The sequence below is a fragment of the Balearica regulorum genome, chromosome 5, assembly GCF_011004875.1.
Source record: "Balearica regulorum gibbericeps isolate bBalReg1 chromosome 5, bBalReg1.pri, whole genome shotgun sequence".
Classification (NCBI taxonomy): Eukaryota; Metazoa; Chordata; class Aves; order Gruiformes; family Gruidae; genus Balearica; species Balearica regulorum.
The window spans coordinates 51,872,844-51,888,336 of NC_046188.1; the positions used below are offsets into that span (position 1 = coordinate 51,872,844).

At 37.1% G+C, this 15,493-nt stretch overlaps 1 protein-coding gene across 3 annotated transcripts in view; it reads right to left on the reverse strand.

The window, feature by feature from the left end:
• Positions 1 to 2,353: 2,353 nt before the first annotated feature.
• Positions 2,354 to 15,493, reverse strand: part of CHID1 (chitinase domain containing 1) — a 132,381-nt gene continuing 119,241 nt past the window's right edge. For all 3 annotated transcript variants that reach the window (XM_075754887.1, XM_075754886.1, XM_075754885.1), the window contains 3 exons: positions 7,564 to 7,644; positions 4,714 to 4,756; positions 2,354 to 2,620 (listed from right to left, as the gene is read on the reverse strand). In XM_075754887.1, the coding sequence (XP_075611002.1) occupies positions 2,522 to 2,620; positions 4,714 to 4,756; positions 7,564 to 7,644 (223 nt within the window). In that variant the 3' untranslated portion in view covers positions 2,354 to 2,521. The remainder of the gene's footprint in view (positions 2,621 to 4,713; positions 4,757 to 7,563; positions 7,645 to 15,493) is intronic.

Consider the following 15,493-nt stretch of genomic DNA (forward strand, 5'->3'; position numbering starts at 1 on the left):
GAAATGAGGGAATGAAAGTCACCTCCTATGGTACTTACAGCAGTGCCACTCCAGCGCTCCCACCCACCTTCCATCCTTCACTCAGTTGCTCAGTTTTCCCCACTTGTCTGAGAGAAAGGCATAAAACCAGTAATGCTTTGCAGAACCCACTTTCATACTGGCATCTCCCTCCTGTGTCATCTTTTCATACATGCAGTGAGGTGCAAATTTCAAAAAAACCTGTTTTCACGGTGGCTCGTTGATGGCTTTCTGGATTCTGTGGTATCTAATAAAAGACAACCTGATATTCCCCCACACTGCAAAATTAAGCAAACACAAGGCCAATGTATCAGAAGCAGATCTTCATTCATGCTGGAGCTCGCATGCCTTCTAGTGCTCACTTTTTTTTTAAACAGGGAACTTCATAATAAAGAATTATGCCAACTTTGTTTCTTTTGGAATATTATTTCTAAACCAACAAACATGTTTTGTCTTTAGAGACAAAAGGGGCCTCAAGCACCTATATACCATGCATGGCTCAAAATCACATGTACTTCTGGTATTTATTTTTCATGATACAGCAAGGGTTAGTTTGATCTTTTGACACACAGAGGTATTCATTCTATCTCTAAGGATGGAAAAGACACTTCTTTCTAACATAGCTGTACTCACAGACAAACAAGAATTTTCAACTTCATAGAGAATCATCACAGAATATAAAGAAATTATGAAAAATGTTATAAATGGCACGTATCTTTTCTAGAGAGGAAACAACAAGCTAAAATGAAATATTCTTTTCTTCCCCACACCCAGTTTTGAAAGCTACCTACTAGGTAATATAAAAATGGAAGGCATTTCAGATCACAACCCCTTCCACTTCTTACAGACTATTTTCTTCTGAGACATTCTAGTTCAGTAGTGCCACTGAAAGTAGAAAAAACAGCGTAATAGAATTTAATTCTTGTACTATTCTAGATACCATTGCCAGAGTGATTTAAATTGCCTTTCAACGAACTAGAAAGTTCAAGTTAATTGAACACAAGGATTCACGTAGCAAATTATCTTACTACTAATGGTATGGAAGAAAGAAGCCTGATTAGTAAACCCTGCTGGATACTTGCAATGTGAGAAGTTGAAAGATGCCAGAACTAAATCAGAGAGGTGAAGATCAATAGTTCTTTAATCAATGGTGGATTACAGTGGGATTTATCCTGCTGAAAACAGCAGGGGCAGATAAATTCCCCACTGAGATTAATTACTGGGAAGGGTGGATGCAAACAGAGGAGTGCAGTTATCTTTGTGACAACTGTAAGTGGCAAGAACACCACCAGTGGGAATACAGAGCTATTGCCTGAGTCTCAGCTGGTGACCAATGACACCCTCATCAAATTCCCAGCACCTCTTAGTTCCTTAGAAGAAAGTGCCTTGAAGCCTGTGTATTTCTACAAACACAAACACTGTAAAGCAAAAAACAGGGACACAATTTCGGGAAGGGGTTTTTTTGGCTTCGTATTTAAACTGATGGGTTGTTAAAGCTTTTGGGTTCATAAAAATTCTGTATTATGGAGATGAAAGCACCAACGTGTACAGCTACAGAATGACAGCTTTATGCACAAAGATGCTGATCACATTCACAGCACCTACTTTAGTCAAGGGGTTGTCAGAGTTGCTCTGGGGCTCGGTCTGCTGGGGCTAACCATGTAATCCATCATTACATGCACACTTCTCATTTCCATTATAGCCTTTGGTGCTAAACATTACAGTTTCCACAAACTAACCACTAATGCATCATGTACGACTGCTAAATATGGTAAACTGGGACATGAAGCAGGCTAAGCAGAAGAAAGAAATTACAGAGCATCTCTTGTAACAAAACCCATTTAGAAACAAGTCATAAATTGAAATTACTGTGACTTTGAACTACTTAAGGAATTTACTAACATGAACAAACAGAGCTAACAGCACATCTTGTCAGTGCTTGATTTTCTACCAGCTTGAGGGAAAGATATCTAATTGGTGACCCTCCTCGACATTTTATATTGACTTACCTTATCAGAAGACAGCAAGATGCAGAGTGTCCAGCAGATATTAAATTTGCTGGACATAATTTGATGGATTTATTTGTTCACTGTGGTTGTTACCAGCAATTGTTTGAGAGATCTCTGTCTTAAACTTTGATCAGATGGCATTAACTCGTCCATTTCATTTCTTGTAGGAAACATTTCAGAAAATTTTTTCAAGTCTAATGGTATCCCAGCTATGTTGGTCTGTTTTCAATGACTCTGAATTCAGAAGCTTTAAAAGAAATTTTTGAAGGGGTGGAGGGTGAAGGGTGGTGGGGGTGTCTGAATTTTATCAGATACCAACAATCACGTCTGTGTGGCACATCAGAAAACATTCTTTATTGGGGAAAATGCAAGTTTAATACAGATGTGATATAAATTACAAAAAATGTTTTAAAAATCACCTCTCCAGGATACCCAAATTAATTGAAGGTGGAGTTCCAGTGAAGCAAAAAGTCTTTCCCAGATAATTTCTTATTTTAAAGCAGGTCATAAAAATAATCCAGGCCTTGTCCCAGTTCCCAGATGGATATTCCAGTGCCCAATTCTTTTGCAAGCTCTAAGCGCAACTGGATAGACTAAGACAAAGACACATAAAGCAATTACCTTTTAGTCAGAGACATTAGACATTCCATGCTGCCATCTCTTCATGCCATTATCAGACTTCTTTAAAAACATCTATCCTTGAACCAGATACTGAAAAACCTAGTCTGTATTTCAAATACTCTCTGGTTAGCAAGCAATCATTCAGTAAGAGACAGTTAATTGCACCAGTTAATTCAATGACCTAATAAAAGATAACCACCTAAATAGAAAAAATGCTACTGAAATAAATCAGATTTATGAACTATGCAAAGGACTATTCTAATTTAGGGTATCATTTCACAATGTACAGAATATCTAACTTTTCCCAGAACTGTCTCAGGGGTAAAATAAAACTTTATCACTGAAAACAATTAGAACAACCTGTCAAATACCATAAAGATCTCTTACGTATCCTTGCCTTCTCCCAGGACAGAGTCACAATTTTCATTATCACAATTCTATTTTAAAGAGATTCTGGGAGATTAATATTTAAAAGTATCCCTATTTGAGCTCCAGCCATTGATTTAGAGTTAGTTTAGCCATTGGTTTACTAGGGAAGCAATGCCACAATACATGTTCTGCACTTCTTTCAGACAATAAAAATGATTATTTTTCAATCTTTTACTTTCAGGTTTTCTTACTTTGAAGTCCAGCACTACAATGTTTAAACCACTCACACCAGGGATGCGTTTAAAAATCATTTCCATAGAAAACAGAAAAAAGTATCAAAGCATCATTAACAGATCCACTGGGCCTGGCATTCATGACTGCTTTTAACTAATCATGAAGAAATCAATTTTGAGCAACTTGCCAGTGATTATAACGTTAAAAATGGGAAGAAACACACTTGTTATGGGGTAATAAAATTACATGTTCCCCGACCATCTTGCTCACTTTTATGTGAACAATTCTTTGATTTGCCCCAGCATACAAATCTCAAAATACTTCATTACAAGCTTGTTGAAATTGGAAAGAAAACCTGTTTCCACAAATTCACGAACCACCACACTTGAGTATCTGTTACAGAAGTAGTAATAAAAGAAATGTACAGGAATGAGTGTTCTTAGCCTGGTTAGTACTGACAACAGCAGGGTGAAATCCTTCTGCAAGGCTAAAGGGAACGTAGCATAACAACAAGCAGCACCATCAATCTTTTCTCTGATAGGTTCACAAAGAAACTTTCTAATACTCTAAGACAGGTACTCCTAGCAAGAACATAGTCAGATGTGGTAATTAATATCCCATCTGTGCTAGTACTTCCACCAATATTAGAATAATGAAGAGAAATATCCTTGTACTAATGGAGCTTAAGCTAACAATCCTGTTCAGAAAAACAGAGCCTTGGATCACTTCACACTAGTTTAACCACACAAAACGTCTCTGTTCTCTGTACATATGATACACTTTCACAACAGAAGCAATTCCCTTCCAATATTAAAAGCCAGCAGAGGCTTAATGTACTGCCTTTAGCATAATTTGAGAAAAGCTAAAGATAGCTTCCTAGGAACTAAGACTGCAAGTCATCATTTTATCCTGTATTCCAGACTATTGTGTAGACAGAAATTGTATGTCTGGCCAAAGGACTTTAGTAAGGCCAAATGGTTAAGTTTTCAAAACACTAAAATATGTTCCAGGAAAACAGAACTGAAGAAAACAGGGTAACACAGGCTGACAGGGAGAATCAGGACCCTGTTACAAAGGAAGGCAAAAGTTCCCCAAGCTTCCAGCCAACATGATCAGAAGGAAAATTTCTTCAGTCTCTTGTCAGACAATCAGCATGTCTGTTAGCACATGAACTGTGTACTTGAACAGATCCCCTCAGAGCACTGTTTTGCCCTGGTGACTCTTATCTCTAAACATGGCTAATCTTCAAAGATTCCCAAAGCCCATTATCCATGAGATAGAAAAAATAATCTTCTTGTACAGGCAGGTGAAGCTTTGAATCATAAAAACTACATGAGGGTAAACTTCTTTCACAAAAGCCTAAACCCAGTTCAATATTTTCTGAAGTGTCTCAATAATGCAACAAGTCAAATAAACATCTCCTTCCTCCTACAGCCCCCTGACCTGAAAAAGTGGCACCTACCTTCAGTGTTGGGTAGAAGACGGCATGTTTTCCTCCTTTATTTCTGCAAAACAGGAAAATCAAATAGTCACAATAGTTTTGATAGATTCCCATAGGATTTTAGCTGAGGTTAGAATTCAAAACCAGTTTTATTCCTTCCCACTAAAAGGAAACAAAGACAGTGCTGAAGAAAACTGCCAATTTTATTTTGAAGAAGTTATTGCTATTAAAAATAAGATACACTAGTATGTTCAGCACATGAGCACTAATACACCCATATCAAAGACAGAGACTACTTGCCATTTAGTAGCTCATACCTTTCAGATTTCTTACCCAGTGTCCATTCCACTCTAGAAGCTCAGGCACTCTGGCTCTGAAATCAGACACTTTTGACATCAACTTCCATTCATTCCATACTTGCACTCTGGCTACTGTATCTACTGAGGGCAGGGTAGGGCCAAAATCTTCTCTACCTCTCTTTTCTACTGCAGATAAGAACTTCTATTTCTGCCCCTTTTCTACTGGCAGAGTCAGACAAGATACTTATTTACCCCATACTAGTGGCCTTTAAGGAGGACATCTCTTGAAAGAGGTGAAAAGGCTGACAGCAAATATAGAGGATCCAAGAAGAGATCTCACTACAGAGATGGTTTGATACTAGATCTAAGTAAATACACCGAGATATCTTGTTGCAATTGGATTATAAAACTGTCAGACAGTAAAAGACAGTCGTGCATACTAAATGCGCATCTGAACAAGATTAAGACATTTGGTTGTCAGTTGCAGATTGTGAAAGATGTTCCCCAATTCCCCAAATTACTATCTTTCAGGTTAAATTAAATGCTAACAGTATATACAGACAGGGCAAGCTACACTGGGCACAGATACCAAGGGTGCATTTTAAATCCCTAATAATGAGAAGGATGAGTTACAAGTGGTCTCACAGCACCACTTTACCAGTTAAGCTAGGAGAAATGCAGAGTGCATGGACAGATCAAGTAGGCACTGCTCCTAAAATCCCCCAACTTATGTAAACGCATACTTACCTGTAAAGTGCACTGGGACAAGCACTCAGAGATAACCCATTTCTGTAACTATTTGTAATAGTTAGTCTCTGCCTGCTACATGAAAATGATTGGCTGTGCTTTGCTTAAAGATTCATGATTAGATTTCTTAGCAACTGCAGAGATGGCAAGATTTCCAGGTGAGATGCTTTACCAGCAAAGCGTATTTCAGGTCTGGCTGCCATCCCTACCCAATGTAACTGAACCTTTGCAAACAAAAGTGGTAACTGAAAGAGTTCCTTAAATAACCATCCCCTGCAGCTGGCTGAACCACTGCAGACACACTGAGCCACACAGTTGCCTGCCAAGCACAGCACAGCAAGTGAAGTTTAGAGTGATTTTCAGATCCACTGTGCTTTATGCATGAAAAGTTCCTCCAGGAAGCCCACAAACAAGAATCTCCAAAGACTGGCTTTCAAAGGCAAATGGTGTAGTACTACTGACAAGCTATCCCTTTCCCACACGTTCAGTTTGCAAGGCGATGTTTAGGAAGTATGTTTCAGAAATGAATCCCAGAAGCATGTCATTCAAACAGAGCCTTCAGATTCACTCTTTTGAGAGCAAGTTTTCATCTAGCGGTCATTGTGTCTTCAATTGGATTGTGCATTAAAGATCAGTAAAACAAAGCTTGTGATTTATTCCTCTTTAGTTAACACGAAAAACCTTCTAATTCTTTGGCACAAAGTAATTTTGCAACAGGATACCAAAGAATTAAACACGAATGAACACAGATCCCAGTCCTTTCATACAAACACAGAAAACAAATTAAAACATTGCTGACCAACAGGTAATTTTATTTTTTTTTCTGATAAGAAATCCATGTTGCTGAGAAGTCAGGAGAAAATTACACACTTGAGAGAAATCTTAAAAATTAAACTAAAAATATGGAAGTAAGACAGTTTTAGTTTTGTGGTTTTTTTTTTCATATTTAAAAATATTTAAACCAAGATGATGTTTTGGAAATAACAAAGTAGTTCTGATTTTTTTTTTCCTAAGGCACCCTAAAATGTGTTTTACTCTTGTTTTCAGTGGTGTGTCTTCTTCACATTACCAATACATTGAGTAATATACAAGACACAGTTTTGTAGAAGTAGTAGAATTTTGCTTTTAATTTTACCATATTTTTGTATATTTGCATACAAAAATACCAAATTATCACTGAGGTTTAATATGATATTGCTGGGGGGGTGTAAGCCTGTTTTAAATGGATTTTTCCTAGCATCAGGAATCCTCTTGTCCTTTCATGATGAAAAAGGGAGGACAAAGAAAGTTACTACCCTTTCCCTTCATGCTCTCAGTCCTTTTAAAAACTTTATCTGGAAGTCACCTGATATTATTCTCATTACACTTCTCTACAGTCCATTCCATTCAGTGGAAGTCTGTTGCTAGACCAATCTTATCACTAGGACTTATAAAACCCAGGCTCTTGTACCACAGATTTTTCTCAGAACTGTTTTTGGCTGAGGTATTGGTAATCACCCAACAGCTCACAAGACTAATCTCAGAGCCTCTGACGAACTGACAGTCAGTAGATAACTTTGATGGATAACTTCTAAAGATATGACTCATCAGACTTCTCTTCTGAAGATTGTTTTAGCTTATGTTATTTCATTAATCTCTCTCTGATTTATTTCTGTAGCCTGAAGCACTCTTTTATTCTGTAGTTCAATGTTGACATACAGATCACAACCAGCAAAATTTCCATTTGCTGAATTCAGTTGCATGCTATAGTTAACTGGTAATTCATTGTGTGCTGGGCCATGCTGAAAAATATTTGCAGAATGTTAAGTTAATAAATGTAACTCACCTTTTGTATTCAAAGAAGTGTTCAGCAATTTGTTCATCCCAGACAATTTTTGGTTTGTGCTCCTTCAAGGTTTTAATGTACCTACAAATTAAAAACATAGATATGGAATTAATTTTTCTAAAAAGCAGTTATGAAATTACATTGCAGAAAATTCTGAAAAAGCTGTTTTACCACATTTAGATGTTCAACACTGTATCAAAAATAGCTTCTTGCTGACAATTAATTTCCTCAGCCACTTTAAAACTTGCCATGTTCGCATTTTTAGACTGTTTTTTTAAAAGCAATGAATTAATTAATGTTCATCAATTAACAAATCTATAAAGGCACATGAAGGCAGTGCTTCAATATTTCTACAGTCTGATTCCTATATGCAGAAGGACAGAGACTGAAGTCATCCCTAGGCTGTACCTAATTGTGTCCTCCAAGGCTAATCAATGCAATTCTTAATTATAAGCCACCATTATGTGATCAGAAAAGTTCTTCTATAAAAGGGGCTTAGTTAATCTTCTAAAAATGAAATTTTTAAAAGCTTGTTTTCAAGGAAAAGTTAGTGCTAAATAACTCTGCATATGAATTTTCTCTACCACTAGCTTCTTGGCATTATTCTCTTCCATGGACATTTTGAACATGGGATGACCTACCTTATACCTACTTGACACAAAGTAAGGACAGAATACTACTTGGATCCAAAAAACTGCATAGGGAACTGGTGTGGAATAGTTAGTATGCTGTAAATTCATGTTCTTGGTTAACTCACAGTATCGCCTCAGCATAGAGACAGTGTCTCCTTGTGTCTGCATTTCTGGCTGCACAGCAGAAATAAAGCTGCTTGCTGTCTCCTGTAAGAAGACCAGAAGGTGGCAAGCTACTGCCAATGATATAGGTCACATGGGTGTCACAGAAATAAGTCTCTATCACATGTTCCTCTGTCTCTTCTGCATCTTTTTAACCTGCATCTTTGGCCAGCAAGAAGGCTAAATTTAACTGCTGACAACTTTCCCAACTAAACATTAGGGGTTTATCTGGCCATAGGTCAATCATCATCAGTTTCCTTGGGGGTTGTATTGGGAATTTGAATTCAAAAAGTCCCATTATTGGTACTCTATCATGATTATATAAAGCTATCACAGGCAAACATGGCGGTCTTAAGGTAGCATTAAAATTATTTTTCTATTTTTGCAAAATCTATCAAAACCATCTCTTCCACAGTATGTCTTATTCTTCCAAGAATTTCTCTTTTCATGACAGGATTTGCATGGAGAAATTTGCCTTCAAATCATCTTATTTTTGAATAAGAAATTTTCTTCTCCTATATACATGACGTTATAACTGATTTCCATCAACCACTATCCTGAATCCATCAGTGCTGAAATTCCACCTCACTATATACTTCAAAAAAAAGAGAAAAAGTTTTTTATTTCTTAGTTTAAAAAGATTTATTCTCTCCTTCGGTATTATTCTAAATGCAATTATAATATTCAGCATTGCAGGGAATTTCTTCTCTCTTTTGCTGTGGCTTGCTCATTCATATATTGGTAAATTGTTGTCTCCTGCTAGCAGTTTTATAAAAGATTGTAATTTTGTATTTAAGTCAACCTGAGCCAGGCATGCTATTTAAGTGCATAAGCAAACACATAGTAGCAGCTATTGCACACTTCCTCAATACACACACGCCCTGGAACAACACACCTTTTCAAATAATGCAAGTTAAACCTTGGAACCCACCTATCCCTTTTTAAAATAAACAAAATTTTAAGTTGCCCCATTAGAGAAATATGCAAAGAGATCTAGTTTTGTATATTTAAAATTTACCGATAGCTTTTAACACCTTGTCCCATTCCAGAATGGCAACTTCACTAATGACAGGACACAACACTCATGTAGAACATGAGATCATGATGTTACAGCCCAGAAGACAACAATTACCAAGCCAAGTCATCCTGGCACACAGTTTTATTCCTGAACCTATGACTTTAGATGGGAAATCCTAATTTTGCTTGCTAAAAAACCCAACACAATTAAAGAGCGATCAACATACATATGAACAAACTTTAAAATTAGAAATGCAATTTGAAGCAATTATTATGGCCTATTACATATAAAATATGTTATTATTTCAAAGCTTTTCAGGCATAACTGCATTTAATGAGAACCCATCCTGACTAGGCAGAGAAAATTTATTTTCCTTTCTCCTGCCTCTAGGCATATATCACCACAGCATGTAAGAGCAAAAATGAACAATTTCATCTTCAAATCACATCTATGATGATGAGAGTAACTCCAAGCCTGAGCTGGGGAAAGAAATATTAGGCCCAAAATTGTCACTACTATCCATTAATTTTGGGGACCTACTTGAAATGTATTAACTTGGTTTTTACATTGTCTCTATTAAGAACAACAAAAATTCAAAGTACAATGTTCAAAACAATAAGCTCCCATTTAGTTCAATTGCAACTGCGTACTCAATGCTTCTGAAAGTCAAGTTTTATATGTTTCAACCAGACAACGAGGTTGCTGTGAGGAGTCTGGAAGAGGTACAGCAACAAACCAGAGCGGTTTCACAAAGGCTTTCTATTGCCCTAACCCGGGAACAATCCATTCCTTTCCTGTAGTCATCTGCCTCAGTCACTGTTCATTTTCAGGTAGTAAAACATACAGGTGCTTTACAGGCATCACCTCCCAGATATGCCACATTTCCTACTATCTCTGTGCTATCCTACTATGTGCCTCGTAAGCTGAAGGGTTTCTGTGTAAAACAGCAGCACCTGTATCACAGTGCACTTGCTTGACAAAACTAATGCTTACCCAGGTGTTCTTAACATATTATCTCCTAGCTGAGACAATACTTGACTTAACAAATATTTGATGTGCAGTTATTCAAAAAAAAAGATAAATTTTCCATAACACAGAACCAGACAAGCATGGGATATCGGTATGCCTGGGGTACAAGAATTCATGTCCAGGTTGTCAAAGAGGGATGGGCAGGGAGCTCATCACAGCCAGCCTTCCTTCTTCTTTCCACCGCTCACCTCACTCTTCTCATTTTGGCTTATATTTATTGCTATTTTTCTCTCCTCTCCTTCTAATTTATCCCTCCTTATACTGCCACTGTCCCAGTTCACATCTGCTTTTATACTCCTATCCAGACTAATTTATTTGCTTCTTCATCCATCAGCTCCTAACTTCCTTACTAGCTTTCTTCTTTTACCAAGCTGCCTCAGCACTTAAGAGTACAATAAACACTGAAAACTCAGTTTCACTGCCTTTCACTACATATTTCCTGGGAACTTTGTGACCATTTGCAGAGAAAGTCATGCTGTTTCTCTGGTCCTAGCCTGGAATGCGGTCAGCACGATGAAGTATCTAGAGTGTTGATGCTAGTCTCTAATGAAGCACCCATGCAGCATGTATATATGATACATTTTCGTGGATTATCAGGAATAGTAATAATACACAGATGTCATCTGCATGTCCACCTTGCAAATACTTTTCTCAAACAGAACTGCCGTCCTGGTTCATTTAAATAGGTCTTGGTTTAACTTACCCAAAGCAACATGTTTTTGTTCTCCAAAACATTCCTTCTTGATAATAGCTAAGCAGCTAAAGTACTGATTAAGTTGTCACAACTGGGCTTTGAAAATTTAAAAGTTACAACCTAGTAAAAAGATGGGCAAAGAATGCAAAAGTGTTTGGAAACGATTTTAAGTCTGCCTGCCACCTTTAATACGAGACTTCAAATATGCAGTGTTTTACTGCAATTTACTGCCATACTTCTGTCAAAAAGGACACTTCTTGGTCTACAGAAACTGACTGTTATGACTCTGATGCTCCTGGTTACAAACTCACTGGGCAGGGTTGGACTAAAACAAGCATTCCATTCTGCAGAGTAAATGAGAAGCCAAAACATACTTATGATGGAGTACCTCCAACGTCAGTCCTGCCAAAGACACGTATCTATGTACAAAACTAATATGACTTCACCTACACACTACTGCACTTTGCTGCACATTCAACTAATAAATTAAGGATCCAGAAGAAAGGTTGTCAGGATTTATGGCTGATGTTCCTTTTCTCTCCCTCCTCTTTTCTAGACTAGGATTTATTTACAAACGCTAACTTTTTTAATCCTCAGGTGCTTTGCTTTACTAGTGTTGAGTTGCTTTTTAACAGAAAACCTCTAGTGAAAAAGAAACCACTACTGAGCATACATCCCATGTTGATGCTCTTTTCTAACACTTCACATTTTCTCCTCAGTTCTGACATGAACAAAACTGACTAGAAGCAACAGGTCTAATTAGAAGGAAGGATCATTTGCTTCTGCTGCAGCAAATTGAGCTTATCTTCCACTATAGCAAACTTGAGTGATTCAAAGGATAAAAAATACTATTCAGCTTGAAAATCTATACCACACATTTTCTTTTCAGTCTGCTTCAGTTACAATAGACTTAACTTAGTTACTAAACCCTGAACCTACCAAGAACTACATCTCCATAACACGATGATGTGATCATCAACAGTGCCTATGCATGGCCTATGAATGTTTTACATTCAACTAGGTAGGGTCCATCTTTCCCCTTTTCAGGGAGCTGTATCTCTTAAAAAAAGAGAAATCACATAAAGGACTTTTTACAAGGGCATGTAGTGATAGGACATGGGGTAATGGCTTTAAACTGAAAAAGGGTAGATTTAGATTAGATATAAGGAAGAAATTCTTTACTGTAAGGGTGGGGAGACACTGGAACAGGTTGCCTAGAGAAGCTGTGGATGCCCCATCCCTGGAAGTGGTCAAGGCCAGGTTGGAATGGGGTTTTGGGCAACCTGGTCTGGTGGAGGGTGTCTCTGCCCATGGCAGGGGGGTTGGAACTAGATGATCTTTGAGGTCCCTTCCAACCCAAATCATTCTTGGATTCTATAATTCTAAAGCTCAAGAGTTTAGATTTCTGATGCAAACCAAATATACAGAAATACCTCCAAAACAGTTTCACGGTAGTACTCCTACGGACATTCCCTATCTTTGTACACATCTTCCAAACAGCACTGGCCAGTCTCCCCACTGCTCTGTGTACATCAGGACACTATGTGAAAGGGCAATTACCCATCTTCGAAACAAGATTTTTCAGAGGGGAGATATATATATAGATGTAGATATAGATATAGATATAGATATATAACCTGCAAGTCAAAACCCCTTTTATTTAGTGCTGAATTTAAACTACCACACCACTTTCATATTTTAGTTGTTTAGGGTTTTCTTAAATTATTTTCTTTTTGGTGGCAGAAAATGTCAAGAAACAATAACTGAGATTTTTTCCTGGCCTTCTCTGCTTTTTAGAACATAATTGCTAAAGAACAGCTGCAAAATTGCTGAATATACTACATGATACTAAATAATTTAACCATGAAACTAACAGTTTTGATAAAGGATGCCTTCAATGGTAATAAATGAAAACACAAAAGGAAGAAAATTTTAAAAAAGAAAAAATATTATGTAGAGATTTTGAGTTCTCAGTCCCTAAAATTGCAGCTTGCAAAAGGTAGAGATGCCTTGCAATTTAACAATCTTTAGATATTAACCTTTAAAATAGCTTTGTGAGCATGCATAAATTTATGAAAAGCCTAGCTGCAGAATCACTAATAGCATAATATTATATATATGTATGTGTGTGTGTATACATAGTATTATATAGTGTGCAGTAATAAAATTCGGTAATAGACTGAACAATGAAGTAAGCTTTCACCACACTGGTTCCATCAGAATCATTTAAGCACCTTTTTTACTCATCTCTTGTCAGCATTCCATACTCAGTAACACCATATGTACAATATATAAGTACAAACTTCCAACTTTAAAAGGTGGTAAAGTTGTATACCACTATATGCCATTCTTGCACATTAAAGAATCCAGATTTAATTAACACAAATCCCACAAGTTCTTCCGAAAGCAGAGGAGTTGTCCAGCAAGAAGACAGCTAGTATGTATCTTCTAGAGAATCAAAAGAACACACTAACATTAAGACAGTTTTTACCCTGAGGATTTATGCATTTGAGTGGAGAGCACACTCTAGAAGCCGTATTTGTTCTTTCTGCAGGGTATGTTATTCAAAAATAGTTCTGTTAAGATCTTTAGATTATTTCATGTAAAACAAAACCAAATACAGTTTGTGGAGAGACACCAATCTGTTCACTTTCACTACTATGGGGTGTCTTGGGTAAAACTATTAAAGTATCCAAGTAGCAGCCTAGAAATCAAAAATCTGTAAGGGGGCATCATCCTTCTCTATTAATGTCTCTCTTGTTGCCTGCACCTTTGCTCTGTCAGTTTTAAAAGGCAATAATAGTATTTTTACTATTTTAATAGTAACATTATTTAATAGTATTTAATAGTTTCCAACAGAGTAGTTTCTCTGTGGGTGTGTTGCTTTCAATAAGTTTTATAAAGTCATTCTCACTGATTTCTCCACAATATCTCATCACTGACTTGACAGATGACACTTTTCATTGCTTCCCCACCAACCTCACACACATTGACCTAACTTTTGCCATGATGCACAAGCCAAGCCATGATGCACTAGCCCAATGAAAATAAGCAGAACCTCAGTAACATTTCTGCCGTTACTCTGGGCTCTTCAAAAGTGCACCTTGTTTAGCATTCTCAAAGTAATTTGGAAACAATAATACTTTGGTGGACACAACAGCAGAGAGGCAGCCAAGTATTCCTATTATATAGAACTCTGGAGACAAAGACGACAACATCGAGCTTTTCAGAAGCGTTCTCTTCTTGCTCTTGTCTCAGGGAAACAATAAGTATTAAAACCTTTCAGTGCCCTACTAAGGCTACAGAAGAAAGCACAAACATTGCAGCATTTCTATGCATTCAGGTTCACATATTAATAGTGGCCGTTACTCTCATTTAACTTCACAGAGGTTTTATAAAGGAAAGCCCCGCCTGAGAGTGTACACAATGGTATACTGGCAAATTACCCTAGGGAACCGTGAGTCTAGCAGAAGTACTTCAGTGCATGCTAACTTTTCTCAATATAATCAAAATTATGGTTCTTTACAAAAAAGAAAACAAAGTTACTGTTAGATATTGATCAAAGAATAGTAGTAATCACAGACAAGGCAGAAAAAGGTGTAAACGTTGATATATTTGAGGTTTTGACTCAAACTGACACATATGAGAGGAACACATGAAAATCTCCTTAAAGAAAACAAGATCTTTATTTCTAAGCCAATAAATATTTCTCAGACACCAGAGACGTAGCTAGATTGAGGCAGAAGGTTTGCATATCTGTTTGAATACCTTCAATAACATGCTGCTGTTCAGCAGCTCCATTTTATTTTGTAATGATACAGATTGGTGGGGTTTTTTGTTCTGTTCTATTTTTCAAGACACTTGGGACTACAAAATGTGAACTTTTTCTCTCAGTGCAAATTATTTATGATAAAAAATGTTTACTAAGTTGCTTTTCGTTCACGTGCATCAACTTTGCATATTTTCTATCAGAAATCTTTGTTGATCTTGACCATTGCCAAGTCTCAACTTTCTAGCTAAAGTATCAGACAATCTTTTTGCTTGTATTTCTTCAGTTAGACATAGATTTTTCTTTCCAATTTATCCAAACTAACACATGACAGATCACTATTTATAGTGGGGTTTGGTTTAGGCAGCTTTTGCTGTCTTGAAAGAATGAGTTTGTTGTCTTTAAAACCCTGCTGTATCATCTGAACTTCTCTTTCTGCTCTGGCCAAAGGGCACCTTCCTGTCAGGCAGAAGACAAGTTAATGGTAGAATAGTTTACTGTACCAGAACAAAAAGCAGGATTCAGGCAAGCTCACAGAAACAAGAAAGCACAAGAGAACTGAATGAAATAAAGCATACTGTTATGGACTACCTAAAGTAACTAGTCTATTTAGTCATACTAAGAGA